The 20,836-nt window shown below is 36.4% G+C and overlaps 1 protein-coding gene and 1 long non-coding RNA gene across 4 annotated transcripts; one reads left to right on the forward strand and one right to left on the reverse strand.

Annotated features, from left to right (window-relative positions):
- The first annotated feature begins 5,461 nt into the window (after window positions 1-5,461).
- Window positions 5,462-20,438, forward strand: LOC107047184 (neuroglian). 3 transcript variants are annotated; one of them, XM_015269930.1, is made up of 9 exons: window positions 5,462-5,618; window positions 5,910-5,996; window positions 6,373-6,448; window positions 6,519-6,651; window positions 10,855-11,429; window positions 12,609-15,224; window positions 18,220-18,486; window positions 19,531-19,624; window positions 19,836-20,438. In XM_015269930.1, the coding sequence occupies exons 3-8, from the start codon at window positions 6,394-6,396 to the stop codon at window positions 19,617-19,619; spliced, it is 3,735 nt and encodes a 1,244-aa protein (XP_015125416.1). In that variant the 5' UTR covers window positions 5,462-5,618; window positions 5,910-5,996; window positions 6,373-6,393; the 3' UTR covers window positions 19,620-19,624; window positions 19,836-20,438. The 3 variants fall into 3 exon arrangements, with proteins under 3 accessions (XP_015125416.1, XP_015125414.1, XP_015125415.1); XM_015269928.1 differs by having other exon boundaries at window positions 5,463-5,618; window positions 19,528-19,624; XM_015269929.1 differs by lacking the exon at window positions 5,910-5,996 and having other exon boundaries at window positions 5,463-5,618; window positions 19,528-19,624.
- On the reverse strand, window positions 8,069-9,329 carry LOC107047186. Its single transcript, XR_001461630.1, has 2 exons — window positions 9,124-9,329; window positions 8,069-8,474 (listed from the first exon to the last, which is right to left on the reverse strand). It is a non-coding gene; the product is annotated as an uncharacterized LOC107047186 (long non-coding RNA).
- Window positions 20,439-20,836: the final 398 nt, after the last annotated feature.

The raw sequence follows: 20,836 nt of genomic DNA on the forward strand, positions 1-20,836 counted from the left end.
TAACCAGAGGTGAATAGGCTTGGGAAACCATGGGAAAGAGACCTCCTAAAACCTATTCAGTTCTCTTGAATCCTCCTGAGTCCTTCGAAGAAAAATTCTAAGCAGGACTTGTCAGAACCAAATATTCGACTCGGGGAATTTCGACAGTCGCTCCATTGTCATGGAATACTCGGAAAGTGAGTGAGGAATTTGGAGCCACGAGACACATGGCTCAGAGAGCGAATAAATTGAGAGAAATGAGAGGAGTATTGGCTTCAGCCGTCGCGAAAGCAGGAAAATCATTACCCGATGAAACTATTGAGAAAGTCCACACGTTTTACGAGAATAATAGTAGAATTATGCCAGGAATCAAAGATAATAGTACATTAGAGTACAAGGGCACAAATTTCGTTTTCGACGAATGTGAAGTTTATGCCCGAGTGGTCTATACTATTTTATGGTACATCATGCAGAAGTCGAGTTTGAAGCACGGTGCGCGAAGCGCAGCGTGCGATAAACTCGACTTATTGTACGGCGTGCCATAAAGTATCCGTTAGAATCAACGACAGGAAGAAAATTATGCAGAAAAGGCTGATACTTGAAAATTTGGCAGATTTGCATCAACAATGGATGCCATCAATATTTCCACTATCACAGAAGATTCAATTTCTCCTCTTACGAACTACAAAGATTGTCTCGCGAAGTTCACGTGTTTCAATCTAATGCCTGCGTGCCATTTAGATGAATGCCAAAACTGTCCGGGAGTTGATGTGTTATCACTTGAATTGAAAAAATTACTTTGTAACTACGCTATGATCGAAACTGTGGAATTCAAAACGTGGCAAACTGCGGACAGGGCAACATTGCAGATTCAGAAACTACCAGCAAGTGAATTCATTGATTTACTTTGTGAACGATTGAAAGCGTTGAAATCTCATCATTTCATTGCCACTGAGCAAACAGCCTAGGTGAAAGAGCGAAAGGAGAATATAGTTGAAGGAGAGATTTTGGTTTAGTGTGATCTTTCCAAGAATTATTCCTTCGTTGCTCAGGACGCAGCTCAATCATTTCATTATAATAATGACCATTGCACTGTACGATAATAATAGACCATATTATTATCGTCAGGGGAGTGATATTCGCCATCGAAGTCTAGTCCTTCTAACTGATCGTCTTATCCACGATACTATTGCGGTTTACGTGATGCAAAAGATTTTGATGGAACACATAAGAAAAGTCTGTGAGGTGGTGACACAATTGATTTATGTTACCGATGGAGCTGCACAACATTATAAGGATCGGATCGGTACCAAATCTGTGGATTTGCATCTTTTGTCCCACAAAGATGATTTTGGAATTGAAGCGGAAGCTCATTATCATACGACTGCACATGGTAAAATGGCATGTGATGGAGTAGGCGCAGTTTTGAAGAGGCTCCCCTCGAGGCGAAGGAGTCTGCAGATAACTCAAGGGGAACCTATCCTCACACCTAGTGGTCTGTTTCGCTGGGCGAAAGATCACTTCAAAGATCTTGATGTATTTTTTTATAGTAAAGAAGAACACAAAGTTATCCAGGACAGCTTGAAACAAAGATTCAGTAGTGCGAAGGCCATTCCAGCCATTCAAAAAAATCATTGCTTCATCCCTGGAGAAGATGGACAATTATTAATTAAAAGATATTCAGCAGCGGCTAGTGGAGAAGTTTTTCCGAAAAAGAGTCGACGAAAGCATTAACTTATATATACCTAGCGATCTGACATGAAAATCGAAAAATTTTAAGTCGTTTTTTCTTTGTCGAAATCGATGTTCATCAATTTAAGTGGTATTAAAACTATTATATTCTACTTATTTCAATTTGACATTGGAGTTACGTTATCCATTGAGTAAAAATATATGATACAGGAGTAAGTGGTGAGTTTCATATGGGATTTGCATAGTTGTAGCCGTTAATGTCGAAAAAAAAAGAATTTTTTATGGAAAATTTTTTTTTCTCATCTCTATATCGATATCACATTTCAAAATATCCCGAAAAAATTGGGAATTATTATTATCTATCGAGAAAAAAAAAGAATTAATTGATTTTCGACTGGCCCCTGCGTAACAGTGGAATTTGAAAAATTCAAACCTCTGAAAATAGTCTATGACTTGCCCTCGCAGTACTGGTGTTTTTTTTCATAAAGTACATGAAAAAACGAAAAAAAAATCGTTTTTTATTTATTAAAATCCGTCAATTTGTGCGCGAGATATGATTTTTCAACAATTTGAGCTTTTGACCCATGTTGTAGACAAGCAATTTATGTTAAAAAAACGAAAATTTGGGGAAAGTATGTACTTATCTAGTACTTGACTGCGAGCATGTCAATTCAGAATTCTGAGAACCCGCAAAATTCAGGGTGGCAGAGTTGACATGGAATGTCCCATATCTCGTTCAGATTCCGAGATATGAGCAATAAACTAGTTGCGCACCTAGTTGAGCCAACACCACGCTCAGGATCGTGTTCAGCGTATGGATAGTAAGTGCGTGGACTGCCCGCGCTTTTACTTGACGGGCTATATTTCTGTAAAGAATGGAGATAGGTCAAAAAAAGATAAGATTAAATCTATGCGTTTTTTATGAGGGAACAACTTGACTGTGAAATATTTTTCCATATCTCGAACCGTTTATTCGCGAAACTGCAATAAACAAACACGTTCTAGGTTATTTGCCTCCGTATGGAGCACAAGAGCGTTAATATCTCATCAACGGTTACCTGTAGGGGAAAAACTCAAATAACTAATATGTAAAATTTTATAACAAACATTTTTTATTCGAAGTATTTTTTTCTGTCTCCATTGAGTTAGCCGATAGACACATCGGAACGCGACGAGATCTCACGCAAGTGCTAACCCTCCGCCCACCACCGATTACTTTTTATTTATCATAGTTAGGAGAAAAAGTTATAAAATAAAAAATGTGTGTTTTTACAGATCAAATATCTTTTATTTGAAACTTTTCTCCCTATCTATAACTGTTTCCGTAATATGATCTTATAAAAAATTAAATTGTTAATAACTTTTGTTTGCATCATTTCTCGTCGAAACGACCTTCAAATTCGGATTCTACGCTCCAAAAAAATCAAAAAACATCAAGTCGACCAGTAACCCTAAAAATATACACCAAATGGTAGCTAGCGAATGGACTATTGTACGTGTGTGAGATTTCTGATTTGTTCTGTGATTTGTCATCATCTGTTCTACTCTTTCGATACATGGTTGGGTGTTCTCGGGTGCGCCACTATGATTTTTACTATGATCCACTCTGTTCATTTATTTATTGAATGAGACTCTCGTTGTTATTAAGTATCTATATATTTGTTATCCTTCAACTTTATTTTATGTTTAATTTTATTTAGTTTTTAAGGGCGATGCAAAAATTGTTACAAGAGACCCATGTACTCTTTTTAAGAGGTCTACGCAGTTGTGAAAGGCGCGCGGGTGAGTGGAGTGTGCAATAGTCAAGTTAGTGAGGTTAGTTTCGAGAGAGACGGGACATCAAACATGGCGTATGTTGGATAATGACAGACATCGCCATAGTATTTTTACCATTAATTTATTGAACAAATCAACGATAAAACCCAATGGGACTTCGTGCCCATATTGTTTAGGGCTTAATATAGAACAATTTAGCTTCTTTTGCTGGCTAGCACATTGTCAACAGTGTGAGGGGTATGGGACAAAGTAGCGTCCATAAAGGTTGTGTATAAGGCGCAATTTGAATAATTAATTAAACACGAACGAAACCATAAAAGTCGTTGGAATTGCTTTTACAAATACCTTTTTAACATTTTTGATTACTATATGATATATTTAATTGGCAAGCACATTGTCATATTTTACCCAAAAGTACTGCGGAGACCCTTTAAGAACAATACCGTGAGTGTCCCAATTGCCGCACGGGACCCCTTTCCCGGACGCAGAGCGCTCTTAGGATAGAATTTAGCATTTATCATATATTCACAGTCATCATGTGCATTTCATTTTGTTACATGCGATTGTCCAATTATTCCCCTTTAAATCACACTATTGTCGAATGTTCCACGAGTTTCATACAATTATTAGAAATTAATCTACGTAAGAGTACCCATGGCTGGTCTCTGAGCTGGTGGTTGTGTAGTGCGCGAACGTTAAAAATCATCGATATTGCGTAAGGATCAAACAGCAAAATGTAAGTGAACATTTTTACAATAGAACATTTTAATAGGTTTCTAGTAGTTGAGCAACAAATTTGGAAAAAGCTGAAATGAAAAAAAGAGAAAAATAATTGTTTTTTATGGAGGAAATGTTAAATCCGGCATCTCGGACGACTGAATTCGCGGTTGGAGGAGTTCCCGCACATGTGATTTCCAACCCTTAACCTCAATGTTTTTTTTCTGTCAGTTTCTTTGCTTTCATAAAGATATATTATTTTCTGAAACTCTCGTGCATTAGATAATGAAAAAATTATGAGAATAAAAATAAAAATAACGAATATAACAAATTCATTCATTTTTTTGAATCTTCTAGGCCTGGAAATACAGAAAAAAAAGCCCGCAAATATACCAATGAGGACTTGCGGAAATCTCTGAAGACTGTCAATTCAGGAAGGACTCTGGGGTGAAAAAAAAAGAACTTTTAGATAATAGTTGTGGAGACGCTAACGATTCTCACAGCCCTCCCGAAAAAATCCCTCTAAATGAACCATAAACTCAAATATTTTATTGTCTCAACGTTTTTGTTTGTCTATTATTGTGTTGATCACAGTTTATCATTGTTAAAATAGTAATAAAATTACACTTAATATACTTTTCACTTCTGATTTCCTATATTTCTCTGCCTCTATTTCACTGTGTCCGAGAATCGGGCACACGATATCCGGCAACCCGGCTAGGTCAGTTTTAGTCGTCCGAGAACTCGACCATAAGAGCTATGATGGTTTTTTAATCAATATTTATCGAATTCTTCGGAATTAAAGTTGAAATCGAATGTCTTTTTGTCAAGAAATGATCAAAGATGACTCATGAACCTTCAGAATTCATAATTACAAAAAAAAAACACAAATTAAACACTATTGTCTGGTAGAATATTCTTAACCGTGCGGCAATTGGGACACTCACGGTAAATTAAATTAAATTGAAATAGTCGTGTCACTTACTTTGAATGGAGTAATGGCGGTGATCTACCCACCAATCACCAAGTCTTTGCAACAGTAGTGAGGAACGTTGGAAGCGCCACATGATTGCTTACACAGATGGAGACGTAAAGTTCTCGTCACGAAAGAAGGAACCTCGCTGGGTACCCCCACTCTCCTGAATTCAGCTTTCAATCCACGGCCCCCACCACTCAAGCCGATGTTACTTCTTTCGTGGCACGGACTTTATAGGCCAACTGACGAGTCCGTTCCCTTTGTAGCTACCCCCACTTTGGCTAATCCCCACGCACATCCACATCTCCCACCTCTGAAAACGAAGGGAACGGACTCGTCAGTCCGACAGTATAGTTCAGTACTATACAGTAGCGGATGTGGATGGCAATAGACGAGATTGTGATTTCAAGAATGCGTGGTATTGGATTGAACATTGGGATATATTATTTTTACACGAAGGATTAATTACCAAGAAAGGGTGAGTACATCAATAAACTGTCAATTCTTGTTTTCTCGTGATTTTCCTTCTCTTGCTAAGGACAAATAACAGCCGTTGGACGAGATCAATTCCTCACGCGTTCGGGTGTGACCGTTTACTGAGTCTACAATGCATTCCTCGTATTTCCACAATTCATTCGCTTATTCAATTCTTTCTAAAAGTCGATGAATTTAAAAATATATATTTTCGGTCATTCGTTAATCGCTCAATACGGGTGGGAGGGTGCCGATTGTTATAATTTTTATTTTAAGAGTTTTCTGTATTTTTCAGAATACAATTGCGGTGAGATCATCGGGGACTACCTGTTCCGATGAGTACGCGTGTGGTGTGAGCGTCATTACCAACACTCTAGTATAGGTAAACTCTGTTGATTCATATTCCGTAGATTTTAAATGCAGGGCGAGGGTAATGACGGTAATTAGAATGAAAGAATTTTTCTCACCGATTGCCTTGTAAATATCTTGAGGGTAGAGGAGTTGAAGAGAATTTATTAAGAAAAACATTTTTTAGCCCTCGATTTTTAGTATAAAAGAAGACCTTGATAGATTTCTATAAATGGCTTTACTTTAAAGATCTTTGTACAATAGGTAATTAAATGATAGAATGAGATCAATTTAATTGAATATAATTAAAGTTTTTCCGAGACATTTCTGTATTCAATGATATTCGGGAGCAAATTGTTTGGGAAGTAATTCATAATTCATAATATAACTCAATGGGATTTTTGTTGCAGAGAAAGTAACGGTGGAGAACCATGAGGTGTGCCTTGTTTATTGTTGTAGCCTCTGCGCTCTATTCGTCTGCCTCAAGTGAGAGAGATTTTTTTTATTACACAATGTGACCATATAGAGAAAAATTACAATCAATTCTATTTTCCAGTTCAATATCCACCACAAATAATAAAACAGCCACCTACAGACGAACTGCTCTTTCAAGTAGCTCAAGCGAATCTTAATGAAAATGACAAACCTTTTGTAATTGAGTGCGAGGCGGAAGCAAAGCCTCGAGCGCAGTAAGTTTATTTCTTCATTTTTACAAGATTAGTCATTATTTGAGTGACTTTAATGACGGAGCTTTGCTCGACTACAACCGTCAAAATGTTCGGTCGACATGAGTTGAGTTAGGCAGTGAAAGAACACTGGACTTAATCAGTTGGATGATCCCATTCAACCTTTGGGCAGACATTTAATTTCTTAACGAATGGGACACCAAAAGCAATATTATGCATTCTAACCAGTAGAAAAATCGTATATGACTATTTGCAAAGGTGTGGAGAAAGTGTGATTTTGCTTCCGAGTTGAAATATTTCAAATTTTTTAATTTTCACATTTTCCATTTCACATTTTCATTTTGTATGTTTTTTTGCTTCTGAATGGAAGCTTTGTAATCCTCCGTTTTTACGATCTTCTAATTTTGCTTGGAAATGATGTAAAATGTCATGAAATATCAAGATATGATGTTCTTAGTAAATGTGGGTATGTATTTCAGTATGTACGTGCGGAAACAAGCAGGGGTTCGAGCTTATTCGACAGAAGGCATGCAACTGTTACTTTTTGTCATTAGTCTGTCTCGTTCTTTTATTTCTACCAATTCCATTGGTAGTAGGCTTCGTTATTTTATCAATGATTTTCGAATCTGTATGACTTAAGAAATCATCTGCCATAAAATTATGTTCTTTTTGCTTTCAAATGGAAGTATTGCAATCGTTCGATTTTCACATTCTAATTTGGATTGGAAATTATATAGAATGCTCTGAAACGTAAAAATACGAAGTTTGGCGACCATGTCTGTATGTGACCACGTCTACCGCCACCCTCCTAGTGGTCAATTTTTAGAAAATTGAGTAATTAAGTAGCTAAAGTAATCTCAAAAAATCTGAAATTTTATCAGATTATAGGTCCTAATAAGGACTAGCTCGGTGCAAAATTTCAGCCCGATCGATCTAATAGTTTTTGAGAAAAACCGATTTTTAAACCATTTTTAAATCGTTGTCCGCAAATATCTTCAAGACTAGTGGACCGATTTCGATTTATCGTTTTTTCAAAATATTCATTTCGACGACTTCTATCTAAATCAATCAAAACATATATACCGTGAGGACGTCAGTTCTCGGACGGTTAAGGGTAACTCGACCATCAATAACCGATTCTTCGTTTTTTTTTCGTCAAATATGAAGTTTGCGGTTTCCATAGTCATTTTTGATGTTTTTGGGACAAGAACACGTTGCATTTTTATTTTAAAACTTCGGAATTCGATAAATATTTATTAAAACAAAACACAGCTCCCCGGATTCAGTTCTCGGACGCCAAAAATTCCCACTTCAGTTCTCGGACGACATGAATTCAGTTCTCAGACGAAGTGAATGAGAGGGGTTTGGGAGAAGGAAAAATACAGGAAATCAATTGTAAAAAATATTTTTGATAAATCTATTCTCATTCCAATAGCCATAAATTTATTACACACTAAATGATAACCATGAATAACCATTATTATTATGAATTAAGTGTAATTGAGCCAAGAAATTTCATCAGTTTGTGAACGGAATTCTGCAATTGATCCTTAGTGACGGCAAACCCCCTATCAGCCATATAACAAATCCATTCTACCAGTTTCTTCTCATAAAATTCTCCCACAATACACTTAGGACCAGGTCTGTTGATCCCAGCTTTTGTCTTGCCATTTGCCTTGTCGTATAAGGTTGACTTGGGGATATTACATTTTTTGCTGACTGATCCCAAAGATCTTCCTGTTCTGATCGCCGTCAGAGCACTTTCCAACTGCTCAGGAGTATACTCTGGTGCTTTTGATTTTCTAGGTCGCGAAAGCGTCGCAGGCCTGAAAGAGTCGAAGAATGGATGATTTTTTTTTCTTATTATTCCTGGGAATCATTATATTTTTTCAAAAATGTGAGAAGAATGTCTCCATGAGAATAAGAGCACTAACAGGGATGAACGCCTGTATGAATAAATTTAATGAAAAAATTTAGCGCTTTCTCTGAGATTTTTATTTTCAGCAATTTCAGCAACAAAAACGAATAAAAATTTAGCAGAAAAAAATTCTAATATTTACACCTATGAATTTCATTAAACATCTCAAAATCTATTTACTTTTTTCAAACCGAATGTCTCTTGGACAAATGAAACGGTAAAATTAGATAAAATTCTATATAAATGGACCAAAAAACGAATAGAATTTTTCAATAGAACTCTAATGGAACTCCAAGAGAATTCCACTAGAAATGCAATAGAATTTCTCAGAGAAAGTGCTAAGTTTTTCTGTCAAATTTCTTCATGCGTGCGATTGAGGTTAACCACATGGATAAACACGTCCGAGAACTTAACCCACCTCGCCTTTGGTGGATTCAGATCTCGGACCCTCAATTTCTCCAATAATTTATTTATTTTTTAAAATTGTCCACATCTATTTTTATTCGAAAATTAACCTTCAACTCATAAAAACCGATTATAAACAATTTTTCACTTACATTTTGTTGTTAGATCCTTAAGAAGCACAGAGGGATTTCACCGTCCGCACACTACATAACACTCCACAGACCCCCCTACTGTGTGAACCCTCGAATAAATATAAGTGTAATAATTCTGTACACTTAGTGAAATATCAATAAATATTGCAATTTGGGGGGAATTTATTCTACTTTTGGAGGGAATAACAGAAAATGGCCGTCGAGCACTATGGATATGCAATTAATTTGAAATTCAATCGTAAGAGTGCTCTGCGTCCGAGATCTGAATACCGTCCGAGAACTGACGTCCTCACGGTACCCGTTTATACAAAGTTTTCGAAATATTCCCCCTTTTCTGTTTTTTCATAAAAACCTTGTAAACACTCTAGCTTGTACAAAAATCGAGATATCAAGTGGAAATTTGGACAGAAATATGTATAACCTCATACGAAGTATTCGAAACATTGGAATTTTGATAGCACCCATGGAGGTGGCAGTAACCATCGGAAATTTCTGCTGGTAGTTAGTGTTGTGAAGCTATAAACTTTTGCAATATTTCAGACCATTCGGAAGCCATGCATCAATGTATTGATGGCGAAACAAATAAGACATGAGTGATCACATCACTCAGTGACATGCTCACTGTTACATGGCGGGCTGTTATATGCTCGCTGTCACCTGCTTGTTTTGTTCCATTTTATGGTAGTGTTTAATATTGTGGCAGACACAAATGTATAGAGGGTCATACGTTTTGAGGCTCAAATTTTGTAACGATTAGGGATTTGTACAGTTCAGGAGCATGAAGGTTCAGATGTTCTAGGAGTGAATTTTCTTTTTCATAATTTCTAATTATGCTCGTGCTATCCGTCATACAGGTTTCCTTCTTTAGCAAGACGAAATATACATTTTATTCGGTGCTTGGTGGGTCTGTGGAAAATATGTTGATAAATAAACTTCACGGTTCACTTTTTAAGAGTTAAATATGTTGAGGGTCATACACACCAAAGATCGAATGTTCTGAGGTTGACAGGTTTTCATGGTTCAGGAGCTTCAAGGGTCAAATGTTATGAGTATCAATTTCCTCATTTATAAACTCCACTTGTTTTTAATAGAATTGGTACCGATCCATTCGGAAGCTTACTCCCACCGGAATTGGTAGAAATAAAAAAAACGAAAAAGAGTTATACCACATAAAAAAATAGTCAGATGGCTTCTACCAATAAGACTCGAACCCCTGCTAATTTTATGTTCTATCGCAATCATTCTAAATATGTATAATTGTTTTTATAGAATTTTATAAATATTGTCATTTTTCATCGTTTTTGGTTAGTGTTTATGAAGCGATTTTTTTGGAAAATATCTCACCAATTACTTTGGTGAATCTGATTTTCTATATTCATCCAATCAAAACAAAAACCGAACGAAACCATTCGGAAGACCGTCTATAATGTATTGATGGCGAACACGCATTACATGTATAGTGGCATGCTTGCAGTCGCTTGCTAGTTTACTTTTCTGACATTTCGAGCTTGGCTAAGCAGACTGCAGGATTTGGTGTCATATGATGTACGTTACTCCAATCTTGCTAATTTCTCCGCTCAGATTTTCTCAGCATTTAATTATATTTTTCAAATAAAAATACAACTATTTCCCGTGATTTTCAAAAATCACTTTGAGGTGGTATTGCAAACCAATATTTTCCTGTTATACTGAGTTTTCCAAATCATAATGAACTCCCATTTTCAACTTCAGATATCGCTGGATAAAGAATGGCAAGAAATTTGACTGGCCGACGTACGACGATCGTATTTCGCAGCAACCAGAACACGGTACTTTAGTGATCTCTCGTCCCCGAGACGAAGATCTCGGGCAGTACCAGTGCTTCGCCGAGAATGAATGGGGAATAGCCACCTCGAACTCAGTCTTTGTTAGAAAAGCAGAGCTCAACTCTTTCAAAGACGAAGATCCAGTGACACTGACAGCGAATGAAGGAGAGCCTTTCAAGATGACCTGTCAGCCACCGGACGGCTGGCCCAAGCCCAACGTTTACTGGCTGATTCAGGAAATGACTGGCATAATAAAATCCATCAACAACTCTAGGATGACTCTAGATCCCGAGGGAAACCTTTGGTTCTCCAATGTTACCAGGGACGATGCATCTGACGAATTTTATTATGCCTGTGCAGCAACGTCCCTCTACAGAAAGGAATACAAAGTGGGTAACCGTTTCCTTTTGAACGTCATTTCCTCAGGAGCATCAGCTTCACAGAACAAACATGAGCTTGTACGTCAGTATCTCTCAAGGAAGAACGAAGTAGCCCTACGAGGTAAATATATGTCCTCCTCAATGAATAATGAAAATGGGGCTAGATTGAACTGATGTACCATTTCAAATTAGATAGAGATCGTCAGCAATTGTCATACTGAAAATAATTAAATCTGTTCAAGTATGAGACATCTTACGATCTCATTATACACTTGCTACATTTCTATATTTTTGTGATTATTCTGAAGCCATCTTTCTCATTTTGTCGTACTTTTCAAAACTTTACATAATAATAATCTGATAAAAATTTTCATCACCGATTTGAATTCTTTGCTATTTTTTTAATGTATTCAAGGAAAATATGATGATAGGCATTGAATTTATGGGTATTGGTTCATTATTCGAAAAAATAAATCGATCTTAAAATTTTTCGTAGGCATTGAAAAATTAAAAATTCTGTTTTCGTGTTGATCTCGTTTCTCTTCCTCTTTTTACTTTCTTCTATCAGAATTAGATAATAGAAAGAAAATACATTGGTTTTTCTTCATTATTGAAAAAAAACGTTTTGATATTTTCAAGATTGAAAAATCGATTTTCAAAATTTATTGCTGATTTTCCTTTCCATACATTTTCCGGATTTCCTGTTTCTATGAACAGAATGCGATCACAGGAATTAAAAATGTTAATTTCCCTTCATTTTTTGAGAAGAGAAAAATCATTGACAAATTTCGAAAAGACATAGAAAAATATTTTTTTTTATTTTATTGATACTGATTGATGATGATCGAATCTTTGCAATTTCTTTCTTCGGTTCCATTGAAATGAGATCAAAGGGATGTAAAATGTTCATATTCGTTCACATTTTCAGATCATTGGTACTAATTAATTTAAAGAAAAAGAAAGAAGTGAAAAATTTTAGGTATGCTTATAGAAAATTGTTTGTCGATCTGTATTCTCACGTGATTTATGGAGAATTCCTTTTCATTCAATGTTGTAACTTGTGAATTAAGGGACAATAAGAATTAATAAAATTGACTTAATCTAATTGTGAAGACGGAAAAGGAAAGAAAATGTAATAAAATAACATAGTATAAATTAATCTAGCGATGGGCACGAAGCGCCCGTTCGCTATTCATATAATTTATTGGCAACTGGAGTGACATACGATATAACAAGGTTGATAGGAGTTTGTGCTTTTAAATTCATAGCAGAAAACTTGAATAATTGAATATACTTCTAGGTAAAAAAATCGAACTCTACTGCATATTCGGAGGTACGCCCCTCCCTGAAACAATTTGGATGAAGAACGGGGTGAGAATAAAACCGAATGATCGAGTAAGACACGGGAATTATGGAAAATCGTTAATAATAACACGTACAGATTTCGGAGATGAAGGAGCTTACACTTGTGAAGTCTCCAATGGCGTTGGAAAAGCTGCGACTCACTCGATGGACCTGAAAGTTATGGCAATCCCGTACTTCACTGTTGAACCGGAGTCTCAAACAGCAGCGGAAGACGAAACGGTAGAATTCAGATGTGAGGCGAGTGGAATTCCCGAGCCTGAGATTAAATGGATCCACAATGGTAAACCAATCGCTGAGGCTCCTCCGAATCCTCGAAGAAAGGTCACCGCCAATAGAATTATCATTGAAAAATTGACAAAAAAAGATACTGGAAATTATGGTTGTAACGCCACAAACTCTTTGGGTTATGTTTACAAGGACGTTTACGTAAACGTCCGCGCCCTAGAGCCAAAGATAACTGAACCTCCGGAGAATGGAGCGACAGTCGATGGAGAAACAGTGACAATGATCTGCAAAGTTTTTGGAGCTCCAAAACCCGAAGTAAAATGGATCAGAAATGGTCTAGAGCTCACTGGTGGTCGTTACAAGACCTTAGAAACGGGTGATCTCGAAATAACGAATGTTAATTTTGGTGACGCAGGCACCTATACATGTCATGCAGCCAATAAATTCGGTCAAGTTGAAGCATCAGCCGCCCTCGTTGTAAAAGAGCACACGAAAATCATCGAAACCCCCGAGGATTACGAAGTTGTTGCAGGTGAAACAGCTACCTTCAGATGTAACGCAGTTGCTGACTCGAGCTTAACACTCCAGATTGATTGGCTACGAAATGATGAAGTACTGGATACCGAGACAGAGCCCAGATTTATCGTAACGAGTGATTTCTCGCTATCGATCACCAAAACCACTGAATTAGACTCTGGAATTTACACTTGTCTCGCTACCACTGAGCTGGATAAGAGGGAAGCACAAGCAACATTAATAGTTCAGGACGTGCCTAATGCTCCTATTCTTACAGACACGCAATGCCTCGAGAAGGATGCAAAAGTCTCCTGGCAACCAATGGGAGACAACCGTGCGCCGATTCTTCGTTATGCCATCCAATACAACACATCATTCGCTCCTGATGCTTGGGAAACTGCCCTCTTTTCGATTTCAGCAACCGAGCAGAAGTACTCAATCGCCATGTCTCCCTGGGCCAATTATACTTTCAGAGTCGTTGCTTGGAATAAGATAGGACCATCAATTCCATCCTCACATTCAACAGTTTGCACCACTCAGCCTGATGTGCCTTACAAGAATCCTTCTAACGTTATGGGGAATGGAACAACTCCACAGAATCTCGTCATCAGCTGGACTGTGATGCCTCAGATTGAGCATAACGCACCTAGGTTTATATACAGGGTTTATTACAGGAGGGATATTCCTGGACAGGATTGGACAAGAGAAGATATTTATAATTGGAGGACGCATACATATGTAGTTGATAATCAACCAACATATCAACGGTATCAAATTAAAGTAACGGCGATCAATGAGATTGGAGAGTCGAGAGTGGTGCCTGATATTGTCATTGGACATTCTGGAGAGGATCAACCGACCGCAGCTCCGGGGAATTTTAAGGTTGAGGAGGTCCTATCAAGTACCACTGCAGTCCTTACGTGGACTGGGGTTCCTTTAGACATGGTCAGGGGTGAGTTGAGGGGTTACAAGGTGCAAACGTGGACGGAGAGGGATGGCGAGGATGGTATGAGGGAGATTACGGTGCCAGGGCCTGACAGCACTATGGCTGTAATTAATAAATTTGTGCCGTTTAACAAGAATTATGTGAGAATATTTGCTTTTAATGGGCGGTTTAATGGGCCTCCTTCGGAAACATTGAATTTTGAAACTTCTGAGGGGGTGCCTGGAACTGTACTGAGTCTTGATGCCTATCCGATGGGATCTAGTGCGTTTTGGCTGCGGTGGACTAAGCCGGCTGAGCCCAATGGTAGACTCACTGGCTATAGGATTTATTATCAGGTGGTTAATGGAACTGAGTTGGGAGCGCTGCTAGAGCGTCAACCTCATGTCCTGGATCCTCAGGCAACTGCAGCCAAATTAGCGAGTCTGAAACCGGAGACCAAGTATAGGGTTCACATCAAGGCTACAACGCAAGCTGGCGAAGGTGTCAACTTCTACATCGAAGAGACCACGAGAGCCTCCCGAAAACCAGATGTCCCGGTATTTAGATGGGAGAATATTCCAAACTACAATGGTTATGCCATTGTGAGAATCATTTGGATGCCAAATAGACAAGGATATCCTGGCAGTCACTTCTTCGTCACATACAGGCTGTATCATCATCCTCATCAGCTGCAGACTGATCCGGAGTTTCAGGGTGATGAGATCGAGATTAGGGGACTGCAGGCTGGAGAGACTTATGAGATGAGAGTGGTAGCAGTCGATGGCAAGTACTTGACAGTGAGTGAACCGCAGATGGTGTGGACAACCAGTGACGGACCTGTCATCGAGCCGGCTGAGAATTTTGCTACTGCCAGCTGGTTCATCGGTAAGAATATTCATATTACTTGATTGAGACCAAAATTTACACTTCCGAATGGAAGCTTTGTAATCGTCCGAATTTGAGCTTTCGTGTTATATCAACTCATTTTTTACATCCTTCCGTATATATATGTATGTGATTTGTTAGCTAATGAATTGCTCGATTTTTTTTTCAAATATAGCTGTTGTCAAGTCCTATTCATCAACATCAACAATAATGAAAATTTAATCCATATCAATCAATCTTTAAGATTTTTGAAATTTCTCGAATCTCGGTTGTCCCAGGAAAATCAGATAATAATCCACTACCGGTTTGAGAAAGTAGTTTAGCTGTCATTTAGACCGAGCTCGGAAATGAAGCCGATAGTTGTATTCGTTGAGTTATGCAATACAATATACGAAATTTTGGATTTTTGTTCTGAAATCGGTTTTCCGATAATTTTTCCAAAAATGATGTTTCCAATTGACTTCATCATGTCTTGAAAAAATTATAATAATTTAAATTTCTGTAATATCCGTGAATGAGTTGAAATTCTAACACTACTCTTTAAGGGGTAACAGGAGGCAACCGTTTCCTCGAAATTTTCAAACAAATTTCCTGCTCAAAGTTATTAATATTTTTAGAACCCAAAGCACATTGATCTCCATTACCGCTTCCTGGAGATTAAGGATGATCGGGTGAGGAGGAAATGTAGGAGGTGAGGCGGAGGGATTTCTATTGTTTTCTTACAGAAAACCAATCGCTGAACAAAAAAATTTTTCGCATTCGGATTCAAAATTCAAGCAATGTTAGGGAGTATCTCCGGTTAAAAATTATTTTTGGAACTAATTAAATTTATTTGTATCTGTTCCACGCATTGAATGGTTTTCAGATTGTTATTTTTTAATAAATGAAAAAATATTAATCTATGCGAAAAAGTGGCAACATCGTCGGTAGTTTTTTTTATCGGGTAGCGCTACTCCCATCCGATCGGTACTTGGGACGTTGCTGCTCGTTTGGTCTGCGTGCGCAGAAATTTCATTTTTCAGTACTTTTTTCGCTATTATTAATAAACAATGCTCCTAGGTGACAATCTTTTTCACTCAAAAAATCATTGATCAAATGTTCTAAATGTGTCTAAAGTTTCATGACTTTGGCTGCCTTTTTTCCTTGGGTTTTGCAGTTTTTTTGGTGATTTCCATAAGATCACGGGTTAAATGACTTTTTCAAAAATTCCTAATAAATTAACCATGCTCCCCAGCAATCTGAAACTTTGCACACGCCTTTTCCATTATTTAAAGAATACGTAAAAAAAAAGAAAAAAATGGCTGCTTTTTTTCCAACCCTCCCAGCTCGCCCGATTATCCTTTATCTACATCAAATCTTAGAATTGTGTTTTCTCCTACAATTATTAATTTCTATCTATGAAATTACTTTATCGACTCGATTATTGCATTGTTGAGTCAATGAAATCGTTTAATGAATAAAAAATAATAATCGCAGGAGAAAACACAATTCTAAAGATTCATATAAACGCAGGGGTTCCGTTTCCCCTTAATGTGCTTGGATTTGTAAATATATCGAGAACTTTCAGCAGAAAATTTGTTCAAAAAATTGGAAAATTAACGGCATTCTGTTACCCCTTAAAGCCGTATTGAGAATGTGAGATTTTTTAAAAATCTACTTAGTCTGATTACTTAAATATAATGGGTTAAAATTGATTAATTTTATCGTAAAAAATGACTTCTACGGCACTTCAATTCAGTGAAGGGGGATTTTTTTTACTGCACACAGCTTTGAACACTAACTCTTTACATACGCCGAGTATTGTAAATGTTGTGCAGTTATGTTTATTACGTAACTCGTTGTAAATGACATTGTTTATAATTATGATTATATAGATTATGAATATGATTAAGTGGAACATTATTCTATTTAAGAGGAGACTACTTTGAGTTTGAAAAGTCGTGGGATATTGGAGTGAGATTTCTCATGCATAGAATATCGATTATATATGTCTAAAAACAAATAATTAGTGCAAAAAAATTAGTTTATTGTTCGTTTGCTCCGCGAACGCTTAAAATCTTAAAAATAGTTCAGGGCCTCCAAAAAATGGGTGCAGTAACAATTACGAATTAGTTTTTTGACTTTCGACTCCTACACAGCTAATTTCGTTTTGTTTAATATACAAATTTGCGTCGTTTATGTCAAATAAGCAGAAAAATTATCCTAAAAATATTAAAAATATATTCTCGATGCTTTCAGAAATATTTTTCAGGCTATTTTACATGAATGGTGCAAATTTTTTTTTCAAACGAAACCAAATTAGCTGTGTAGGAGTCGAATTTCAAAAAACCAATTTGTAATTATTATGGCCCATATTTTTTCTACCATTTTCAAAAAAAGAAACCTCTGCAGTTCAAACATTGGAGGCCCTGGATTGCTTTTAACATTTTAAGCGTTTGCTGGGTAAACGAACAATAAACAATTATTTTTTTTGCACTAATTCGTTTTTAGACATATATAATCGATCTTCAATGTATGAGAAGTCTCATTCCAATAAGCCGCAACTTTTAAAACTCATAGTAGTCTCCCCGTAATCAAATCATATAAAACGATATACTGTAGGGGAATGATGTGCAAATCATTGTGTGTTTCATTCAGAAGCCTATTGCTGATTTATTAGTAGCCGTACTATGGTGAAGCTATAAAGCAATTACCCATTTGTTTTGAATTTTCTCGGAAAAACTTGGACTATAATAATTCAGCAAATAATACACTACTTACGTTTCTCCTCCATAAAAGCGTTAGTCTGCTTGATAAACACTACTCTTCCAATACAAAGAACTGAAATCTCGTCTAGAATTCCTCTTAGTGGTATTCTACGTATTCATGAGCTGATGGAGGAGTAACAAAATCATCTTTGAGAATAAAGATGAGATGGACATTACAACTTCCTTGCTATGAGGGAGCAAAATTTTTCGGTTCATAAAAACATTTTTGTACTATATTCGATATTTAGGCTTGGTGCTGGCAATACTACTTCTTATTCTATTACTGGTTCTCGTCTGTATGGTGAAACGTAATCGTGGAGGCAAATATGGAGTGCTGGAACGCGACTTGACAGCAGGGAGGAACGAGTACCCCGATGGGTTCAGTGAATATTCACAACCCCTAGACACAAAATCCGCTGGGGGTCGAACTTCTGCTGCTTCGTCGTCTCACCCTGATGGAAAGCACCATGATTCTGATGAGGACTCTCTGACCGAATATCAGGAGGGTGATACTAGTAAGTTGTTCATTTAATTTTTGTGATTTTCTCACTTTTGGACTGGCTTATTATTTGTGCAGAGCAAGACCCCAGAGAACCATGACTCATCTCATAGAGATGAAATTTTATACTACAATTTTTATGCGATGTATATAACGGATAACGTTATGCTTGTCACCATTTGTTATTGAAGTCGTATGAATATACTCCACTTGAGTCGTTGAGTGTAACGAGACAAAAAAAAATTTAATGCACGCATAATACTTATAATTATTCTACGACCATTGAAAATGTTTATTTGTCTTGTAATGTTGTATACGAAAAAAAAAATTATAAGAATCGTATTTCAATTGATTAGGCGTTTTTTTTCTCCGCAGTAAAGAAATTATTCATAACACAAATTTAAGGCTGTCGATTAATTTTAAACATATAATTTTTATGTATTTTTTCTGATTTTCCAACATTTTTTTCTTTACATTTTCTTGAGCTTGCAAAGATAATTCTCCTATAAAAATGTGTTATTTGACTTAAGGCCTTAGCTACCATGGTTTGAGGAAGGTATGGACGGCAATTAGAGTATTTGAGTCTATTAGCTTATCATTGTTTGTGAATTAATTGTCATCAATAATTCTAGACGATGAACTGAGCACAAATTCCACTTGAATATTTTTAATCAGACTTGCATCCATTTAAAATTTATTTTCGATTTTAATCATTAAAAATCGAGGTGTGTTTATACTACTTTAGTGTAATCTAGTAATCATTGAACAATTTTTCGAGTAGTTAGACTGGTAAAAGAGTCACCATAAAGCTCAGTTTTCATTTTCAAAATTCATGGAACTTAGTAGTGCATTCGTTTAATTACACCAATATTATGAAATCGGAAGGTATTTAGGAAACATTTCTGTAACCGGAGTCAAATATCATAGTGACTGTTCAATATCTTCCAATGGTTATTTACATATTGTTAAATAAATGATCATTTCTTGTAGTATCGGTTTTATGTTTAACATTATTTGTTTTCTTCATTTGTTCCCTTTTTTGTTACGTTTCAAAAAGCAGAGGGTATGAACGAAGATGGGTCATTCATTGGTCAGTACGGACGGAAAAAGGCAGAACCGAATCCTAAGGCCTTTGCTACCGTGGTTTGAGAAAGGTATGAAGGGAAATTAACTTATTTGAGTTTCTTCTTTTTATATTCAATTGCTTGTATTGCTCTGAAATCAGCAGTTGTGTGGTACAGAGTGATAATTGTGTGAATTGTGTAGTGACAACAATTGACATTCAGGGGTATATGGCTCAGCCAATGCTTTGTTAATCCCATTTGTTTGTAAAAGTATAATGTATTTCATTTTTTTTCTTTATAGGCCGTTTCACAGAAGACGGATCATTTATCGGGCAGTATGGTCCAAGAAATCAATCAGATCCATCTCCCAGTCCTGGCATATCAGCAACGTACGTCTAATTCAAGATAAAAAAGATGTTTGTTTGCGTCTCAGCCTTAACTGATGCCCAAAGATTTAAAAAAATACGATTTCCTCACAAACAATGCAACTATGGAAAAAGTATATATCTTCCACCGTGCGCAATGTCCAGAATCAATCAAATGAGAATATTATTTATATAAATCTCATTATGTTTTTACTTATTATACCAACAAAATTTTTTATAAAGATTAGATTTAATATTCATCTTGAATTCTCATGACATATCGTTCATCAACGACTCGAGAAATAGTTTATACTATAGATATAAATATAAAACAGTCTATGGACCATTCTACCAATTCCTAGACGCAAATCCGGCTTCAACATTATCGATTTTTTTTTTGTGCTCTTCCGACCATTCGTGTCTAGAAAACGAGATTTCCCGATTATGGGAGGTCCATCGCTTCAATTGACCGGTTTTCACGTGATTATCCATTTTTCTTTCGAAATTGTTCGCTCAAATTTAACGTATTTAAAAGTGTTAAAAAAAAAAAAAAACAGTTTTTCGTCGGAAATTTTCTGAATTTTCCGAAAATGATAGTCATTTTTTTCCCACATGTCGTTCTCATAGGAAAAATCGGAAAATAAAACTTTCTTCTTTCNGGTTTCACGTGATTATCCATTTTTCTTTCGAAATTGTTCGCTCAAATTTAACGTATTTAAAAGTGTTTAAAAAAAATAAATAAAAACAGTTTTTCGTCGGAAATTTTCTGAATTTTCCGAAAATAATAGTCATTTTTTCCCCATATGTCGTTCTCATAGGAAAAATCGGAAAATAAAACTTAAAACTTGAATTTCACCATGTACTCCATCTTTTTTTGAAAATCAGATTTTTTTTTCGGAAAATTCAGAAAATTTCCGATCAAAATCATATGTCAAAA

The sequence above is a fragment of the Diachasma alloeum genome, unplaced genomic scaffold (assembly GCF_001412515.2).
Source record: "Diachasma alloeum isolate Michigan unplaced genomic scaffold, Dall2.0 Dall_scaffold_26963, whole genome shotgun sequence".
In the NCBI taxonomy this organism is placed as follows: domain Eukaryota; kingdom Metazoa; phylum Arthropoda; class Insecta; order Hymenoptera; family Braconidae; genus Diachasma; species Diachasma alloeum.